At 59.3% G+C, this 19,227-nt stretch overlaps 1 protein-coding gene across 1 annotated transcript in view; it reads right to left on the reverse strand.

Annotated features, from left to right (window-relative positions):
* Positions 1-6: 6 nt before the first annotated feature.
* The window catches only part of UNC5B (unc-5 netrin receptor B), a 20,605-nt gene continuing 1,384 nt past the window's right edge, over positions 7-19,227 (reverse strand). Inside the window, exons 2-17 of the mRNA XM_006099968.2 lie at positions 18,148-18,372; positions 14,127-14,270; positions 13,583-13,686; positions 12,944-13,124; positions 11,848-12,015; positions 10,953-11,117; positions 10,721-10,753; positions 8,775-8,969; positions 8,090-8,479; positions 7,410-7,497; positions 6,148-6,316; positions 5,780-6,013; positions 4,189-4,338; positions 3,412-3,576; positions 2,551-2,732; positions 7-1,836 (exon numbers count right to left, since the gene is read on the reverse strand). Of these exons, the coding sequence (XP_006100030.1) occupies positions 1,671-1,836; positions 2,551-2,732; positions 3,412-3,576; positions 4,189-4,338; positions 5,780-6,013; positions 6,148-6,316; positions 7,410-7,497; positions 8,090-8,479; positions 8,775-8,969; positions 10,721-10,753; positions 10,953-11,117; positions 11,848-12,015; positions 12,944-13,124; positions 13,583-13,686; positions 14,127-14,270; positions 18,148-18,372 (2,759 nt within the window). The 3' untranslated portion in view covers positions 7-1,670. The remainder of the gene's footprint in view (positions 1,837-2,550; positions 2,733-3,411; positions 3,577-4,188; positions 4,339-5,779; positions 6,014-6,147; positions 6,317-7,409; positions 7,498-8,089; positions 8,480-8,774; positions 8,970-10,720; positions 10,754-10,952; positions 11,118-11,847; positions 12,016-12,943; positions 13,125-13,582; positions 13,687-14,126; positions 14,271-18,147; positions 18,373-19,227) is intronic.

Genomic DNA, 19,227 nt, shown 5'->3' on the forward strand with positions numbered 1-19,227 from the left:
CTTTGATGAGGTCTCCATGCCAGCTGTGGGAGCCTGATCCCAGCCATTGTCAGATAGCTGCCAAGGGCCGGGGACGGGTCCCTCCCCGAGTCAGGACCCTGCTGGCCCCTCAGGACATCCCGGTCCAGGCTGGTGAGGGGGTGCAGCCCTCCACTGGCAACCCTTCCTGTTCAAAGGTGATCTACTCATGATCTCCCAGAGCAGAGGGAGGGTGAGAGGAGGAGGCAGGGAGGTGCCTGTGGAGACCAGAGCTGGGAAAGTGCCCTCCACCCTCTCCTCTACAGGGCGGGCAGAGGGCATGTCCTGCGCAGGCGGGCCACCCACTCCCTGCCTCCCACTGCAGGGCTGCTGCCCACACGCTTCTCAAAGCCACACCGAGGCCCAGACAGACTGTGCTGCTCACAAGGCCCTCTCGCCACCCCTCTGTCTTATAGAAGAGAAACAGGCTGGGGAAGGGTGCCTCCTGGACGCCTGGGTTCAGGAGAATGCCAACCTGCTCCAGAGGCTGCTGGGAGGGGGCCCTGGCTGGCCCCACCCTCGGGTGGAGTAGAGGTGTCCAGTGGGGGCTCATCTCCCACATCTTTCTCTGCTAGGACCCCGCTTCCTGGCCACACCCCCTCTCCAGGAGCTGGAAACCATCTCCAAGGCGCACAGCTGGCCTGGGTGGCCCACATGTTCCATCTCAGGGCCCAGAGGAGCCCGGGGGGTATCTGCCTGGGATGTGGAGGGAGAGCCCCACCTTGAGCTGGGGCTCAAGAGCCCCACTCCAGGGCTCCTTGGCTTTATGTGTGCAGCGTCTGCTTAAGACTTTAGAGCGAAACGTGTACCATTTGAGCCTTTACAACTGGGGACACGGAGGGAGGCCTTGTAAAAGTCAGTCCAAGATGGGGTCAGCAGCAGCAAAGTGCTCCAGCTCAGTGTCTGTCTCTCTCTCTCTCTCTCTCTCTCTCTCTCTCTCTCTCTCACACACACACACACACACACACACACACACACACACTGGCTCCTGGCCAGAACCGTGAGCACACCCACACTCAAGAAAAGAGTTTTCTATTTTTTTTGTGTTGTTTTTTTCTTTTTCTCTTTTTTTTCTTAAAAAGGACTTATCCAAATACCTGGATAATAAATCATTTGCGTTTCCTAAGAAACTGGGTTTTCCTTTTCCCGTGTGGTTTTGGTGTTTTTCTTCTTCCTGAAGCAAGTTTGCTTCCTTTCCTTTTAGCTTTTGGATGGAGAAAGCATGTGGACTTGACTGATCTTCAAAGAGGAAAATGGTGTGAAGACAGAGGGCTTAGGGAGCAGGGAGAAACCATTAGCTGAGGAAGAAAATCAAGAACGAAACGAAGACAAACCAGGGCTGCAGGTGGAGGGTGGGGGTGGAGGGAGGGCCACCCCCTTGCTCCCGCTTCCAGAGGCCTCAGCCCACCCTGGTTTCTGCACGAAGGACTGAGCCAGGAGAGATGGTGGGGTGGGGAGGGGGGTGGGGGGAGAGGAACACCAGAGTCCATGGATTCCTAAGGCTGGTCGTGGTCTGGGGTAGGGCAAGGGAGGAGGAGGGTGACCCCGGCTGTGAACTGGGGGGCAGCGGAGGTGAACTGCCACACAGGAGGTGCCTGGACCTCCCTGCACCCGCCTCTGCCAGTCCCTAGCAGCCCGCAGTTGGGGGCGGCTCAGCAGTCCCCATCGGTGGCCATGGCCACCAGCATCTCACTCTTGCCCATCTCCTCCAAGGCACTGGCCAGGCTGTTGAGGTCCCCGTCATCCTGCTGTAGAGCTTCCCAGAGGTCCAGGATCACACCCGTGGGGCTCGCTTTGGTGGCGAAGTAGTTCAGGTACCTGGGGGAGGGAAGAAGGGTACTGGGCTGCCCCAAAGCTCAACACCTCCCGAAGCCTGGGGCGGGGGGAGAGCACGAGGAGGGGGGAAGCCTGGGGGCTCTGGGGTCCCGCAGTCCTGGGTCTGAGTCCCATTCCTCTGCTTGCAGGCTGTGTGGCCCTGGGCAAGTCACTGCAGCTCTCTGAGCTTTAGTCTCTTCGGCTGTAACATGGAAACTGCCTTACTCATCATCATTCATCATCTCATTATTACACTGAAAGACACTGGGGTCCAGGCGTGACTGTAGAAACCAGCTCTCCATTCTCTCTTCCTCCCACCTCCAACCTTGCCTGATCGCCCCGTGCGCTCCCGAGAGCAGGAAGAAAGCCTCAGACGTCTTCGTCAACCCCACCCATTTCTAATAAGATGTCGTAAACCTGGCATCTGCTCAATGCAGGTCTATTAACTGGTTTCTCAGCAAGTATGACATCATGATAATGGCTACTCTTGCCATTGCATTGACCCAGCATGTTAAGTTCTCCTGGAAAGTTCTGTCGGCAAGCGGTCTCTGCTCTACCTGCTCCGTCCGGGCACTGGGTGCTGACGGTGCTCACACTGGCTGGTGCCTGGCCTCATCTGACTGCCGCGGGCCAGCACGCTGAGCGCCATGCCTCTCAATCAATGGGCGTCTCAGACGTGGCACACCCAGGTGGCCAGGTCCGTGTCCCCACACTTACCGGTCCATGGAGAGCTTCTTCGCCAACAGGCGCCAGTCATTGCCCCGCGAGTTAGGGGCGTCCAGGCTGTTGCATATCTTCTGGCGGATGGACAGCGGGATCTTGAAGGCATAGGGTCCCAGCTGGGTGGTGAGCGCGCTGCTGGGAGCAGAGCAGAGGGCGTCCAGGGAGCCAGCGGGTGTCTGGAAGGGCAGGGGGCAAGGGTGAGAGGGGCAGAGGAGGCTCTGGTCAGTCCCCACCTGCCCCGGACAGGCCTTCCCCACTAGAGGGCCAGCTCCTGTGGGCCAGGGCTGCATGCCTGACTCCCAGCCCTCAGGGGACACACCATGCTGATGCACTGCCCAGGGTGGATGCTAATGCAGCCTCAAGATCAGGAAGCCATGGGGAGCCCGAAGTCTAGAACAGGAAGTGACTTGCCATGATCACATGCCAAACTGGTGGCAGAACTGGGCCTAGGCCTACACCCAGTGCTCTTCCCACTGCACTGCCCCCTGGGTGGCCTGGCTTTCGTGGACCTCGATCCAGGTTTATAGGGTGCACAGCTATAGGCTGGGACCAAGCAAGGACCCGACACAGGTCCATGGTACCTGCCCTCCCTGAAACCTACTTTTTCATCTCCCGGGGGATCACTGGACTTGTTTCCCTGGTGGCTGTGGAGCTTGAGTGAGAAAATGTAGGTCGCTTGGTACAGTACATGCCAAGCACAGGGTCGGCACTCAACAAATGGTAGATGTTGGCAAAAAGAGCCCAAGTCCCAGATCAGACTTGGGGGGCGGGGGGCATGTCTCTGTGGGAGATGGCGTTTCCACTCAAATGTGGGTGAGCATGGGGTGTGCATGCCGCCCCAGCCCCCCGCCTCACCTCTGCCAGTGTGGTGTGCAGCTGGAATATCTGGCCCTCCCCCTCCACCTGCCGCACGCAGATCTTGCAGGTGAACTCGGTGGAGGCCAGGCTGTGCCTCTCCAGGGTGAAGGTGCAGTGAAGGGCCCTCTGGCTGCCACTCCAAATGTGACAGAAGGGGATCTCCTGGGGAAGGAGGGAGGCGGGTCAAGGAGATAAGCCCAGCCTGCCCTGCCTCCGGGAATGAAGGCAGAGGAGGTAATGGGGCCAGTGCAGGGAGGGCTGGGACCTCTCAGGGGGCAGCTCAGGCCTCTCCACCCAACAGGGCAGAGGAAGAGCTGGCCAAGGGCCCTTCAGCTGAGAAAGGGAAGAAGGCACAAGCCTGAATGTGTGTGTGTGTGTGCGCCTGTGTGCCTGGGCTGGGAAGCCAATGGACTCGGTGTCCCAGGTGGATGGGGCAGAGGGGTGTGACCACCGAAGGTAAGTTTGGACTGTCTGCCAGGCCTGGGTGCTCTCGGGGATGGCAAGGCCTCTTTGAGGATGATGTGGAAGACATCTGTGCGTGGGAAGTGTGATCGGGGTGGGAGGGAGAGTGTGGCTGTCGATGGTGGGGGTGTGCCTAAGCACCACTGGGAGGGAGTCTGGAGAGGGGTGGGAGGGAGACAAAGATGGAGGGGCAAGGCTGCAGGGCTGAGGGGGGAGCAGAGCCTGGGAGGGGAAACTGGTCTTCCCTGGGCTGATCCCCACGTGTGCCCCACCCCAGTCCCAGCTCTCCCGATCCCGCAGCCCGGCCCTCACCTGGTATTTGGCCAGCAGCTTGCTCCTCCAGTGGGCATGCGGGATGTCGTGGAGGGAGAGGCGCAGGTTATGGTAACTGTCCTTGAACAGCAGGGGTTTGGGCTCCTCCACGAGGTATCCGCCCAAGGTCCGCTCCAGCTCCAGCACCTCCTGTGGGTGGCGCAACAGGAAGGGGGAGCCCATCGTACTTGGCCAATGGGCCCTTTCCTACTGCAAGCTTGGGGGTTGGGACAGACTCAGGCAGAAGGAACCAGGCTGAAACTTGGAGGGCAGAGACCCACCTGAACACAGGGCTGGGCATTTGGTAAATGCTCACAGAAGGCTTACTTGTGGATATGTGGACAGACAGACAGGAAAAAAGCGGATAAATAAATCAACAAATAGTGGGATGGAGGTATAAATGGATTTATACATAAATGGGTGGACAGATGAACGGATGGATGGATAAATAAATGGATGGATAAGCAGATATGGATAGAGACAGACAGAGAGATGGATCTACAGATGGATATACAAATGGATGGTTGTAAAATAGAAGGACAGATGGAAGGAAAGGCAAATGGATAGATGTGTGAAGGCTGGATGGACAGAGGGACTGTTGACGGAAAGAGTATGTAGAGGGATGGCAGAAAGTTAGATGGATGGATGGATGGATGGATGGACAGATGGACAGATGGACCAGGACTGAGTAACAAAGAAAGCCATCATGCCAAAATGTGGCAACGTCCCTCTTAATCTCCACTCCAATCTCTGAGCAAAGCAGGACATCAGCCAATGGCCCAGTACGAAGAGATCCAGGCCACCAGGCCATTCCCCGGGAGCCTCCAGCCCATTCGGACCTCCTGGAACTTCAGGCCAGAGTGGTCCCAGCAGGCGACACTCACTCTCCCACGAGGCCTTTTCACCTCTGTTGCATCATCTGGCAACTCGGAGTTTGAGACAAGTCACATGAGACTGGGAGACAAAGGAGCTGGAAAGGAGCACCTGTGAACCAGTGTCCTCCAGGTCGATGCCCCTGCCCCCTGGACAAGTTCCAAATCCCTTGGCATGGCCCCAGGAGTGCTGGGAAGCTGAGCTCTGCCTGTCTCTCCAGCCCCCATCCTTCTCCCTCACATGCTCACACCCTCTGCACGCTTCGTTCCCGCAGAAAGACACCCCTGCCTTTGCAGAAGCTGTTGCCTCCAGCAATGCCCTTCATCCTCTATCCACATGCCTACTCATCCTTTGGAACCTGCCAGCTCTGCTGGGAAGCCTTCTCAGAGCCTCCCCCTTCCAGGCGGGTGCTCCCTCGGCCCTCGACCCTCTGGACGACCACCATCAGGGACCGCCTGCTGTCTCCCACCTCCAGCCTGGAGATTGGCAAAGGCAAGACCTGTGCCTGATTCCTCTGTATCTCAGAGTCTGATGCCATTTCAATGTTTGAGGAATGAATGAATGAATGAATGAATGAGGCTGATGATGGTGGAGGGTGCCTGAAAGATACCATGACGTTGGGGAGGGGAACACTAGAAGGTACCAGGTGGCTGGCTGGCCAGGGGTGATGTATCTACAGTGTGCCAGGGCTGTGCGGGCACCTGTGGCCTGGCCTTACCTTCAACGCTACAGGCGTGTCCTCCAGGCAGTAGACCCTGAGGCTGTACTCCAGGGATGTGCAGAGGGCTGGGGCGAAGATGGCCAGCTGGAGCCGCTTGACGGCTGAGCGGGAGTAGGACTCACCCGTGAACACGTAGGTGCCCAGCTGGTCTAACAGGATGTGGCAGGACCTGGCCTCCAGCTGGCAGTAGCAAGGGGTGTCCAGGGTCTCCTCATCCAGGGTCACCACCTCCTGCAGGTGAGAGTGGGGGGTGGGGAGACAGGTCACAGTCAAGGCTGTGCAGGGTCCACCCAGGCCGGGCCAGGGGAAAGGAGGCAGGTTCAGATGGTGGGCCCGGCCCCCCCCACCCAGCTGTGGCTCCTCACCTCCCAGTGGCCCTGGTGGGCCTGGGTCTTGAGCTGGAAGATCCAGCTGCTGGCACTGACTTCGGCACAGTGGGGCACCGTGAGGATGACCGGGCGGCACAGCAGGAGGCCTGTGGGCCCGCAGGTCACCGAGGGGCTCAATACTGTCTGGGTCCCTTCCAAAAGTGGGCTGGGGACAGGAGGCGGCAGTGAGGGGGGGGCCGAGCGCTCAGCCAGGGCTTAGAGGGGTGCTGGGCTCCCACCTGTCCCTGTTCCTGGGGTGACAGGGGCAGGTCTCCACCCCCGGGGCTCCCAGAGGTCAGGGGTTAAGGAGAGGCAGAGAAACGGCATAACCTGCAGATTGTTTCCAGAGTTTTGCTATCACACTATGACGTTCTCATAGCCAAACCTTTGCTCACATTTCAAAGACTGCACTCGTGGAGTTTTTTTGTTTGTTTTGTTTTTTAATAAATATTTTTTTACTTCCGAGAGAGCGGGAGAGAGAGATATAGAAACATCACCAACGAGAGAGAGTTATTGATTGGCTGCCTCCTGCATGTCCCCCACTGGGGATCAAGCCCACAACCTGGGCATGTGCCTTTGACTGGCATCGAACCCAGGACCCTTCAGTGCGCAGGCCGACACCCTATCCACTGAGCCGGACCAGCTAGGGCCTGGTGGAGTGTTTTAATGGTGCTGCTCAACTGTCCTCTGGGAAGCTGGTAACCGCTCTACACTCCTGCCAGCATGCCATGGCGGGCTGCGTGCCACACTTTTGCCGGCATGAAGGCATTCCTATGAATTCATGAAGCAAAAAAACTCCCCATATCCCATGGCTGTTTGAGCTACTATTGGACTACAAATTAGGCTGAACCATTTCTCATAACCTATTGGCCAGTGTGTGTGTGAGTGTGTGTGTGTGTGTGTGTGTGCATAACAAAGAGTGTGTGTAAATCACTTGTTCATATCCTTTGCCCGTTTTTGTACCGAGATGTTAAATTTCCCTCATTGGTCTCTAAAACCTCTTTGCATAGGAGATTAGCCTTTTGTCATATTGTAGCTGGCTTGTAAATTGCCTTTCGAGTTATATGATTTGTTGTGCTGGTTCTGCACGTTTTGGATGTGGACATAAGATCTAGCAGTGTTTTTCCTCGGAGGACTGGCTCTGGCCTAGGATCAGGCTCAGGAGGGGAGAAGGGGGTGTTTGGGCCCAGGCTGAACAGGCAGCAGGGAGAGAGGAAGAGCAGGGGGCGACCCGGGCCAGGGCTGGGGTCTCTACTCACAGGGCGTTTTCTGCCTTGTTGATAAGGAGGTACATTTCGTAGAACTTGCCCTGGGGGATGGCTCCATTGGGCACCAGCAGGCTGACCCCTAGGGGGAGAGGGAGGTCAGCAGGGAGGGGCTGAAGGGAGTCCAGGAGCTTCAAACAGGTGGTCACCAGCAGGGGATGGGAGAGAAGGTCTGGAGACTGGGATCAACGAGAGGCCCGGCCACTGACCAGAGGGCTTGCCAGTAACACAGGGGCCTCTGGCGTTGCAATGGGGTGTAGAGATGGGCAAAGACCTGGCGTCTGAAGGTCCCAGTGCTGCCTCCAGCCTTGGGCATGACCCTGGGTAGCTGTTAACTAATGGCTTTGCAACCTTGAGATGGGCACCTCTGCCCTTCCTGATGCCAGAACCTAGGACAGCACTGTAGTTCCGTTGAATTACAATGGGGTATTCTCCCCACTTAACAGATAGAGAAACTGAGGTTTAGGGCTTGGCTGGGCCAAGGGTCCCCTGCCATAGTGAGGCAGAGACAGGCTTCGACCCCAGGCCTTCTATTTTATGGTCACCTCTTCCCCCTGGGCCTCTCTTTCCTGGTCTGTGAAATGGGCTCTGGGAAGGCCTATCTTCTGCTGGGTGCTGGGCTGTCCAGGGGATGTGCCAAAGCCACGCTGACAGGCAAGCAGAGAGGGACCCACCTGTGCCGGGGATGCTGAGCCTCCCGCCCAGGCAGCCAAACGTGCCGCTGACGCTGCTCCCCGGCTCCCGGGGCAGGCCCAGGAGCTGCTGGGAGCCGAGGCTGGCGCTGCGCAGGTGCATGAAGTGGGTGTCCCGGGAGAAGTCGCCAGGGTACGTGCCGGGCGGCAGGACCCCCAGCAGGTCAGCCCCATCTGGCAGGCCTGACCCGGAGCCGGTGGTGCTGGAGCTGTAGACCTTGATCTTGAGGCTGGGCAGGGGGTCCAGCAGGGGCGAGTTGGTCATGGGGATCTTGTCGGCCGAGTCCTGCAGGGCGTACACGGGCCCGCGGTAGATGCCGGCACTGGCAGTGAGGTCGGGGGGCACAGAAGGGTGCAGGAGCTGTGGGTGGTCTGCAGAGGCGGGGCTGCAGTCAGACCCAGGCGGGCCTCACTGGCCCCGTCCCACATTCCGCTCCTGCCAGGGACCCGCCTGTTGCAAAACCCCACCCAAATGTCCAGCCGCAAAAGGCTTCGGGGACCCACCAGGCTGGGTCGCCCCTTTTTCCCTTTTCTGCATCTCTCAAATCCAAACCAACCCGCATGGTCAGCTCTAGAACGAACTCTGGACCCCAGGAGGGAGTCTGTCTGCCACACCCCGCTGGGTGCCCTGTCCCCACCTGCCAACCAGGCGTCCCCCGGGTCTTACTGGGCCTCGCCGTCTTGAAGTTGACGGGGTGGAAGCCTCCGGTGAGGGCGGCGGACGAGTCGGTGATGTCAGTGTCCAGGTCTCGGCAGTTGCGGCGGTACACCACCACCGCCACCACCATGAGGACCGCCACCACCACCAGGATGGACACCACGATGCCGGCATACAGCGCCACGTCCCCCGAGGACTCCAGGACTGCAGGACGGGAGGGCTGTGTGAGGGCAGGGGCAGAGGCCCAGCCTGGGGGAGCCAGGGAGGCCCGGGGTCCCTAGGGAGGGGCAGGGCCTGGGTTCTAGTCCGATCCCAGCTACGACAGGCTGGTAACCTCAGGCAAGACTTGAACCTCTCTGAGCACCAGCCTCTATAAGTAAAATGGTCTCAAAACCTCTGGCCTGCTCCCCTCTCAGTGGCAAGGAGAGGCAACGTGACTTGTCACTCCCCGGAGTAATTCACTGCTCATTGCTGAGGAGCCAGGGTCTGTGGCTCAGTCACTGGGTCACAGTTTGTCCTGTCGGAGCTGGGATCCAGACTAGAGTCTCCCTTGCAGCCCGTGGCAAACCTCCAGAGGACCAGAGGGCCAGGCTCCCCCAATGTTTGCAAGTGGCGGCTCCGACCCACCTGGCTCCCGCTCTGTGCTGAGGGGTGGGAGGTGAAGGGGGAGGAGGAGGAGGGGGAGCAGGTGGAGGGGAATGAGATGCAGGGCAATGGGGTGGAGAGGAGGTGAGCAGGTGGAGGCGAAGGAAGGGGCTCAGGGAGGCGACCGTTGGCTACACTCCCCTCCCCCAGGCCGGCCACTGGGCTGGAGGACACCCGCTCTGGTGGGGGCAGGGCAGGCTGCTGCACAGCTGGAATAACTCCGCACAGCCGGGCAGGCAGGGGTCAGGTCAAGACTCAGGGCCTAACGGAGGGCTGGCCAACAGAATTCCCATGATGATGAATGAAGACACTCTATGTCTGTGCTGCTACACACGACAGCCACCAACCACATGCGGCCACTGAACCACTGAACTGTGGCCAGTGAGACTTAGGGACTGAATTTCTAAATATATTTAATTTAATTAAGGTAAATGTAAGCTTAAAGAGCCATACTGGACAGCACAGGCAGAACCAAGATCATTGCTGTGGGAGTTCCAGGCGGCATCTGTCCCGTCCCTGGGCCCTCGGGGAGGGCACCGTGCCCGCCTACTTCGCACCTTCTGGTACCCCCGCTGGCCTCAGCAGCCCTCAGGGATGGACCCCCACCCCTCTGGGGGCTTCTACTCCCAGGGCCGGGCTCTGCCTCCTGATGTCCCGCTAACCAGTGGGGCCACTGGCCTAGAGATTTACACTTTCTAATCTATCAACAGCTCGGCCCCCAGTGAACTGGGGGAGGGGCTCACTGCTGATTTTATGACTCCAGAATTATTTGGAAATTGTGGTTTCATTACCACAGGCCAATCTCCCCAGGCGGCTTTACTGCTCTTGAATTAATGTAGTGCAGCCTCTGGGGGTTAGAGGCCAAGCCCTCGGGGCTGAAGGCAGCCCAGGGACCTGGGGAGGCTCTGGCCAGCTGCTGGGGTACAGAGTGGGGCACCATGATGGACAGGTGTGGGCCTGCCCCCTGGCCCTGGTCCAGAGCGGAGGCCAAGGGGGTGGGGCTGCGAGCAGCAGATTTGCCCGGAAAACATCCAGTTCAAACCTGGCTGGGTCCCTGGGTAAGTGCCTTCTCAGATTTAGCTTCTTGTCCTGTATTGTGAGGGTCAAGATGCTGCCCCAGGGCCTTTCTGTCAGCCCAGGGTCTGCCTATCTGCGTGTAATGGAGGCGTGACACCTACAGCGGGTCCTAGGCACCCCGGGGAGGGTCGGGGGGAGGCACCTTCCACTCCCCCGGCCCGGCCCCCCACACCCTGGAAAGGCCAGCCAAGGAGAGCCCCGGAGGAAAGAGGACAGCATGAAATGGGACTTACGGTGGCTTTTGGGGTCACTTAGAGTTTTCTTATCTGTTGAGGGAAATAAAGGGAAAGACAATGACACAGGTGGCAGGGAAAGGTGGTAGAGACGGTGACGGAGAATGGCCCGGAGGAGATGATGGGTGTGGTGGGTGGGCAGGGGCCCCGAGGGGCTGTTCCGCTGCAGGCTGGGCACTGAGGCCTGGGGGTGCGGCTGGGGGGTCCCTTATCCGTCTTCCCGAGGACTCACTCTGCATGCACAGCCCGTCGGTGCAGTTCTTGGAGTCGAGCAGGGTCCCGCTGCAGTCTCGGCCTCCGTTCTGGGGTGGGGGTGCCATGCACTCTCGGCTGCGCCAGTGGGCACACTCCGTGCTACAGGCTGACCACTTGCTCCACTCTGTCCACGCTCCATCCACTACAGGAGCACAGCACATGGCACATGAGAACACACGCACACACACACACGCACACACACAGTTACGTGCACAGAACACAAAGCACCATACAGGCCATACAGAGAACTCCATGCCACACCCACACAGCCCCAGACCAATGCAGAGCCAGGTGTGCCCGGTGGGCAAAGAGAACACAAGTAGATGCATAAAGTCACACAGAGGCAGCCCAATGCACAAGTACATACACAAGGATACAAACCCAGTAAATACCACACCACGCACAGAAACATGTAACCAGAGGACACACAGCCAGACAAGCAAGGACAGACACACAGATGGAGAGGCAGTCACACAAAGACAAAAGGAGAAGCGGATCAGGGTCAGCAGCCTCGGTGTGCCTGACAGTCAAGTACAGGCGTGCAGGCGCCCTAACTCCAGGCAGCTCTGGGACCCCGGCCCAGGGGGCTGGCACCCTCAGCGTAGAGGGCAGCAGAGCCCACCCCTCAGACCGCAGCTCAGCTCAGAGCCTCTGCCTTGTCTCTTCAGCAGCCAGGGAAGAACAAAGGTCAGAGGTCATAGCACCTCGCCCAGCCTTTTCAGCCAGCTGTGGGCCCTGGACAAGCACCTGCTGTTCCCCACGCGGGGAGAGAAAGGCCGTCCTGACTCTGGCAGACACCACAGCAGAAGACAGGGCTGGGGGCTGGGCGTGGGCGTGCTGTGGGCAGGGTCTCACCTGGCCAGAGGCCTTACCTGGGCACACGGTGGTGCAGGAAGTCTTCTGGAAGGCCTGGCCCTCACAGAAGGCTCCTCCGTTGAGCGGGGTGGGGTTGGTGCAGGTCCGTGTGCGCTTCTGCCAGCCTCGGCCACAGCGGTTGGAGCAGGGCGACCACTCTGCCCAGCTGGACCATCCGCCGTTCACTGCAGGGGCAGCAGGTGTCACCCCATTGGCCTGGCTCTGTGACCCCATGGGCCCCCTAACCCTATCTCTCCACCCTTGACGAGTCTTCTGCTGAGGCTGGCCCTTCCTAGCTGGACCCCTCCTGCCGGCGGGGCTAGGCACTCAGATACCAGCAGGCAGGCCTGGCTGCAACCTTCAGCACCAGGACCTTCGAGGTCTTGGTCTATTCCCCACCCCCTTGTAACATGGCAAAGTCCAGAGAGGGCTGACACCCAGGATCTCCCAAGAGCGATGGGGGACCTGGGACTGGAACCCAGTGTGGGGTTCTTTCTACAACATCCAAGGAATCTCAGGTGTGGCTCTGCCCTTCCCACCCAGGGGAAGCAAGGAACAGCCTACGGGCCTGGCCAGCAGCCCCTAACTCTGCTAGGGCAATGGGCTAGGGCCCTGGTTGGCAAACTGCGGCTCGCGAGCCACATGCGGCTTTTTGGCCCCTTGAGTGTGGCTCTTCCTAAGCCTTAGGAGTACCCTAATTAAGTTAATAACAATGTACCTACCTATATAGTTTAAGTTTAAAAAATGTGGCTCTCAAAAGAAATTTCAATCGTTGTACTGTTGATATTTGGCTCTTTGACTAATGAGTTTGCCGACCACTGGGCTAGGGTATGGGGATCCCGATTGGCCGTGCCCCAGACCTGACTCTGAGAGCTGGGTCTCCTCCTTCAGGGGCAGGAAAAGGGTCTGAGAAGAGTGGGTGCTCCTGGCTAGGGACTCAGGGGGCCTCACTCGACTACTAACTAGCTTTGCTATGTAACCTTGTGGGCTTCCTCCTGCTCACTGGCTGCCCAGGGTCCGGCTGTGTCCTGAGTAGGGCGGGTCAGGTGGCCATCTAGCCCTGGGCTGTCCTCCCCCCCTCCCTGGCCATGTCTGACCCCCTCTGGCCCGCACCATAGACGATGACGGTGGCCGTGGTGCTGCGGCGCTTGGCCACGATGTTCTTGGCCACGCAGGTATAGTTGGCCGTGTCTGACAGGCGGGCCTGGCGGATGATGAGGTTGTGGTCAATGGTGAGCAGGAAGTTGGAGTCCTGGGTGGGGTCAATGATGTCCTCATTTTTGAGCCATTCCACCTGCAGGAACAGGGTGGGGGGCATGAGGACCCAGTGCCTGCTCCCTCTCTGGAGTGTGAGGGAGGTCTGACCATAGGCAGGGTGGCGGTTTTCTCCATGTCCACCCACCGTGGGGACGCAGTGAGGCGGGGCCTCCGCCAGCCAGGCACTCCGCGGAACACCACAGAACACAATGGTTAAGATGACCCCTGGGTGGGGCTGGGGGAAGTGGTGTGTACAGCCTGCGGCCGACCCAAGGAGTCCTGGGGGTTCCTGCCCCAGCTCTACCGCACCCCATGGGGTTGCACGTGCGGAGGGCCCAGCCGGGGTGTGGCGTGTGCTGAGTTGTGCAGAGGTTGCAGTTCCCTCCTCTGTGAAATGGGGAGGCTCTGGGAGCCTGAGGCATCATATCATGGCTGGTGGCAAATGCCATGCCCACTGGCCTCTGCCATGCCCAGGTCCTCCATGTCCCCACTCACCTCAGCCACAGGCACCCCCTCTGGTGGGCGGCATTGCAGGAGAACCTCGTGGTCCAGGGGTACTTCCTTGCCCAGAGGCTCCTGGTCGAAGTTCTTGCGCAGATCTGGGAAGAGGGGGGGGACAAGGCACAGTCTGGAGGCTGCAGTGCCCCATTCTAGCCACGAGGTGGCAGTGCACACCAAGGGAACGATCGTGGGGACACCTGGCTTTTACCTGGGGAATAGCCACTCTAACGCGGGGCCTGACCAGGTGGAGTTGTAGAAACAGGGTTCCCTCCCCTTGGCCTGGAATGGCGAGGAAGCTGGCAGCTTCCTTATATAGATGTGGTGAAAACTGGCCTTTACAAATCTGTGGGCCAGAGGGGGCCCAGGTTCTGGGTCTAGAAGCCCTCTCTGGCTGGCGTCCATGGGCCCTGATGTCTCTGTGGTGGGCGTCTGCAGCTAGATCCCCCCACGGCAGTGGAATTCCCTCTCCGGGATCCACAGGGAAGGGGAAAGGGCCCAGGGACTGGGGTGTGTGGAGGGGAACGTCAGGGTGGCGTACATGCGATGCGGACATAGGCCCGGCGACTCTTGGTGGTGCCCGCAGAGCTCCAGGCCACGCACTGGCACCAGTAATCCTCCAGCCCAAACAGTTCCTCCACCTGCTGTCGGGACACCTCGATCTGCACCTCTCGCACCCGCAGGCCTGGGAGGAGGAGAGACACGGTCAGGGGGCAGGTCTGAGGACACAGGACACAGGACAGGGCACCATGACATGTCTGCTTCTCCACCCCGGACTCCTTTCGGCTCGTCTGCCAAGTGCCTCTCATTTCCATCATCTTCTCATCTCTCTGCTCCACCCTGACCCCAGCCGCCACTGCAGCTCGCCGGGAAATGGCAATGGCTAACACAGGCCATCTCTCCCCATCCATCCGCTCTCCCCCTGCAGCCAGCGTGGGCTCCTCCGAATCTACAATGGCTTGTCATTCCCCTGGTTACGTCTCCAGTCCTCGCAGCGTGAAGACCCGGCCCTCCATCTGGCCCCCAGGCCTTGCACAATCTACTCACTACAGCCTCCCTGGGCGTCCTCCAGACCCTCGTGTTACCCTGGCCCCTCTAGCCACAGGCTCTTTACGCATCAGTACCCTGCCGGGAACTCCCTTCTGTCCTGTGTCCAGTGAACTCCCAGGCAGCTTTGGGCGGGGCCTCACTTCTGGAGGGAAGCCCCCTGACCCTGGTCCATGCCCACGGCTCTCAAAGTCCTGCTCAGTGCCCCTACCACTGCACCAGACATTGGTTGTCATTCCTGCCAGCCTGGTTTCCCCACAGCACCCACCACTGTCTGGAACAGCATCATTTATTGATGTGACCCTCTTCCTGGGAGCCCCCTGACCTCTCATTGGCTCCCTGTCAGTACCTGAAGACCTCCCTGGATAACTGCACCCACTAGCCCACAGAGAGGGAATCACTCACTCTTCTGCCAACTCTCCCTTGGCAAAGCCTTCTAGGCTCAGGAGAAAAAGTGAGCCCTCCTGGATGAGGGTGCTGGTCTGAGGCTCCTCCCCAAAGCTGTGGGAGAACTGTGGAACCTCCTCCTCCAGGAAGCCCTCCCAGAATCCCTAAAGCTGCTCCTCCTTGCCATGTGTCCCAGCTCACACTTTCATGGCTGCACATGGGTTCTAATAAGCCCCCTGAGGGCAGGACTGTCGCCTGTACACATGCAGTGCTGTGACATGGTGGTTAAACAAAGCTGGACAGAGGGACAGGTTTGAATCCTGGCTTCACCCTCCCTCCCCAGCTCTGTGACCTTCACGGAGTGACTTAGCCTCTCTGAGCCTCAGGTCCCTCATCACAATAAAACACTCAGGGGAAATGCTAAATGCATCATGGCACTTACTGGGCCACAGCACACAGCTCACGCTGGACACAAAGCCACTCTGTCGGGTCATCTGGACCTCACCCAGCCCTTCCTTGTACATTTGGAGAAACAGAGATTCAGAAAGGGTAGGGGGCAGGCCCAACGGCCCACAGCAAGTTGCCGGCAGAGCTGAGATCAGTGCTCTTGGTGTCCTGCCAGGTTAGAACTCTGTCCTGAACATGACGTCTCTCTGGACCTCTCCAAGTAAAGTCGTTGCCTTAACTCTCCTGCATCACAGGGGGAGGGGCTGACCCTGGGGAGCCCCTCGATAACCAGGGACCTTCATGGGAGGGGCTAGAGTTTGCTGTTGGGTTCTGCTCGCTCGCAGTGGCTGCCTGCTCTGAAGGTGGGAGGGAGTTATGCTGCGTGGCCCACGGCAGGGGAGCAGGGCCCCTGGCCCTTAGTGTCCAGGTGGTGAGCCAGCCCTCCCCACTGCTTCCTCTCAAGGGGCCCATCCATCCATAGTGTTTCGGCAACACCCACCAGCTGGACAGAGGGAAACGATCATCCCGGGCAGCTTGACACCTTGGTCATGGTCCCGGCCGGCAGGGAGGATGATGGGGCCTTTGGCCTCCTAGACTTGGGCCCCAGCACCAGGTGCTCCCCCGCCCCCCAGTGTGATGGCAGCCTGGCAGGCAGTGCCTCGGTGAGGACACGGAACTGGGCTGCCTGCCACATCCTGGCATGAGTTGCCACCAGTCCCGCCTGTCCTGGCCCAGAGCTGTCATCCTCTGTGTTTTCAGGGCCTCAGAAAGGCCAGGGGTGGGGAGCAGGAGGCTCGATTAGAACCGGCCACACTGCTGCCAGGGGAGTGGCCCACGGGACCACTGTCCATTCTTTGTAGCTAATGGGACAACAGTGCCCCAGTTTCTAGGGCTGGCAGGGCTTATGCGCCTGGTAGCGGGAGTGTAAGAGCCACGTTGCTACTATTACTAATAATCGCAGGGGCTGTGAGGGTCCCCAGCAGGGTACACTGTCCCCTTGCTCTGCCTGGACCCCTTGGCTGACCTCTGATACCGGCCGGAGGGGCTCAGGAGGACAGAGCAGTAAGGCCAAGTTTTAAAGGAAGAGGACGGAGGAAAAGGCATGTCTGGGTCCTGCATGCTCAGTGCTGTGCGGGTCTCACCAGGACCTTCCAGCAACTCCCAGTCCAGAAGGAGGGGAATGAGCTCAGAGAGGCCGGTGGCTTCCCCGGGATCACGCACCCCGACAGTGGGGGTAGCTGGCATAGATTATTTGTCTCTTAAAAATTGCTTTTTTTACTTTTAGATTTTGGGTAAGAATGCAACTCTGGGTCTATTTTTAAATGTTCTTTTAAAAGTTTGGCAAAATATACACGATATAAGACTTAACCATTTTAACCATTTTTAGTTCCGTGATATTAAGTACATTATGGGGTATAGTTTTAAGCCTGGGTGGTTCTGAAATGTACGAGCTTTTCATAGAAAAACAGAAGCTGGGGAAGAGAGAAAAAAGGAGAGAGAGTGAGAAAGAATGTCAGGGGAGACATATAGAGAGTGAGGCTGAACGAGAGAAGGAGAAAAAAGAGAATAAAGGTGGGGGTGGGGACCGAGAGAGGGAGAGGGGAGGGAGGTGGGGGGGCGGAACATAAGGAAAAAAGACGCAGACGGAGACGGGGATCAGAAGGGAGAGGTGGGACACAGATGGAAATAAGAGGGGGCTGGACAAGCAGGAGAAAGAAACGGATCAAGGAAGAAACACAAACACAAAAGCCGAGGCAGGCACTGGGGCCAGGGAGCCCCCTTGGGCCTGGGTTCTGGGGCTGCCCAACACCGGTGGCCTGCAGGTGGCCAGCACCGGCTGCGCGCCCTGTCTAACAAAGAGGAGCCAGAGGCTCTGTCCGGGAGCCCTGGCCTGGGCTGCACCGAGGCAGGGTTCTAGAGTCCAATGGTCGGCAAACTGCGGCTCACGAGCCACATGTGGCTCTTTGGCTCCTTGAGTGTGGCTCTTCCACAAAATACCGACTTCTGCGCATGGGCCACAAAGTTTCAATTGCACTGTACGTGTGCGCCCGCACGTGGTATTCTGTGGAAGAGCCACTCTCAAGGGGCCAAAGAGCCGCATGTAGCTCCTCAGCTGCAGTTTGCCGACCACTGTTCTAGACCATCCCCGTACCACACGTCTTCTCTGTGGGAGTTTCCATTCCCTGCAGTGTTTCCTTCATAGAAATGAATTGTTTTCGTTTTAAAGGGTCGATATTCAGTAAATAATCGTAGAGGGCGTGCTAGGGTGCAGCCCACACCGAAGGAGAGGGGAGCGTGTCTGGAGCTTCTGAAGCGTGGGGAGCAGGAGGCAGAGCCCTGGCTGGTGCTGGTGAGGAACCCTGGCCCCCGGCTAGACTTGCTCCCCGAGCTGAGCAGGATGGGAAGACACGGGGAAAGGGAACAAGCGCTCAGCTCAGCAAGGGATTAGGTACCACTTCATTTGACCACCCAACGTCAGCCTGCGCCACGCGGCCAACCCTTGGGAAATACTGACCCAGGGTGGACCACAGAGGGGAAACTGAGGCCCAGAGGGGCGCCATGGCTGCTTGAAGTCTCACACAGAGTCTAGGGTGGTGAAGCCCAGGACCCAGTGTCCCTGACACCTCTGGGTGGGGGTGTCCCTGGTGTCCTGGGCGTGACCAGGCCAGTGGGCGGCTCACCCGTGGCCTCGTCCCGGCCCTCCTGTGTGACATGGTCATTCTGGCTGACCCACTCGCCGTTGCACTTGAAGTAGATCTGTGTGGCAGGGAAGGCGCGGCAGCTCAGCTCCACCGGCTTGTTCTTCACGATGTAGGCGTCTTGCGGCTCCTGGAGGAAGTGGGGCAGCGGCTCGGCCGGCACCGACGGGAAGGACTCAGGGAGCACCTCGCTGCCGGAATCAGTGCCTGTGGAGGGAGGAAGGCTCTGTGAGGCCGAAGGCTGAGGAGGCCAGGGGCACCCACTGACCGCCCAGGAGCCCCTGGCAGACAGAGGGGGCATCTGGAGATGCAGGAGGTGCCCTCTGTGACCCGGGCAAGGTCTGGCTCCCCTGCGCCTCAGCTTCCCCATCCTGCCCTGCCGACAGGAGGCTCTGCGGTGGAGTCCCCGCCCCACGATGCTGTGTGTGATCTTCCGTACAGACGGAGAAATCGGGGTGGCCTGGAGCAGGCAGGGGAGGAGACCCATCAAGGCGAGGCACACCTGCGGCCTTCAGCCCTCCCGTGTCCCCTGCACGAGCCCTCGCCGGCCTCCCTCCAGCTTCCCACGGTGATACCATAGTACGTTTGAGGCTGGAGCTCAAACAAGGCCAGCTCTGCCCCGAAGCCCCAGCCAGCCGGGCAATGGGAGTGGGGAGAAGAGCGAGACCCGCAGGGCGCTGGGTGGGTGAGGTGGGGCGGCTGCCAGGCCTGGGCTCCCTGGTGCAGCCCGGCAGGCCTCCTCCTCCAGGAAGTCCAAGGCAGGGGGCAGCATGGAGGGGAGACTGCCTTCCCAGCAGCTCCACACCGAGTCTCCCTCCTCTGGTCTGGGGCTCTGATCCTAGCCTTTCTCACCTGGCCAAGTCCGTCCCTCGGCCCTAAGGGTGAGGGAACGTCAGAGGTGGGAACACACTGCGGCTGTCAATCTTTTCCCTGAAGGGGCCAAAGGAAACCCTGGCTGCCCGCCTCCCTGGAAAGAACAGCACCTCAGGAGGTGAGACAAACAGGAAGGGAGAGCACGCCAGCCACCCAGCGCTAGGATGGGGGAGACCAGGCCGGGCCAGG

Source organism: Myotis lucifugus, unplaced genomic scaffold, assembly GCF_000147115.1.
Source record: "Myotis lucifugus unplaced genomic scaffold, Myoluc2.0 scaffold_292, whole genome shotgun sequence".
Taxonomy (NCBI): domain Eukaryota; kingdom Metazoa; phylum Chordata; class Mammalia; order Chiroptera; family Vespertilionidae; genus Myotis; species Myotis lucifugus.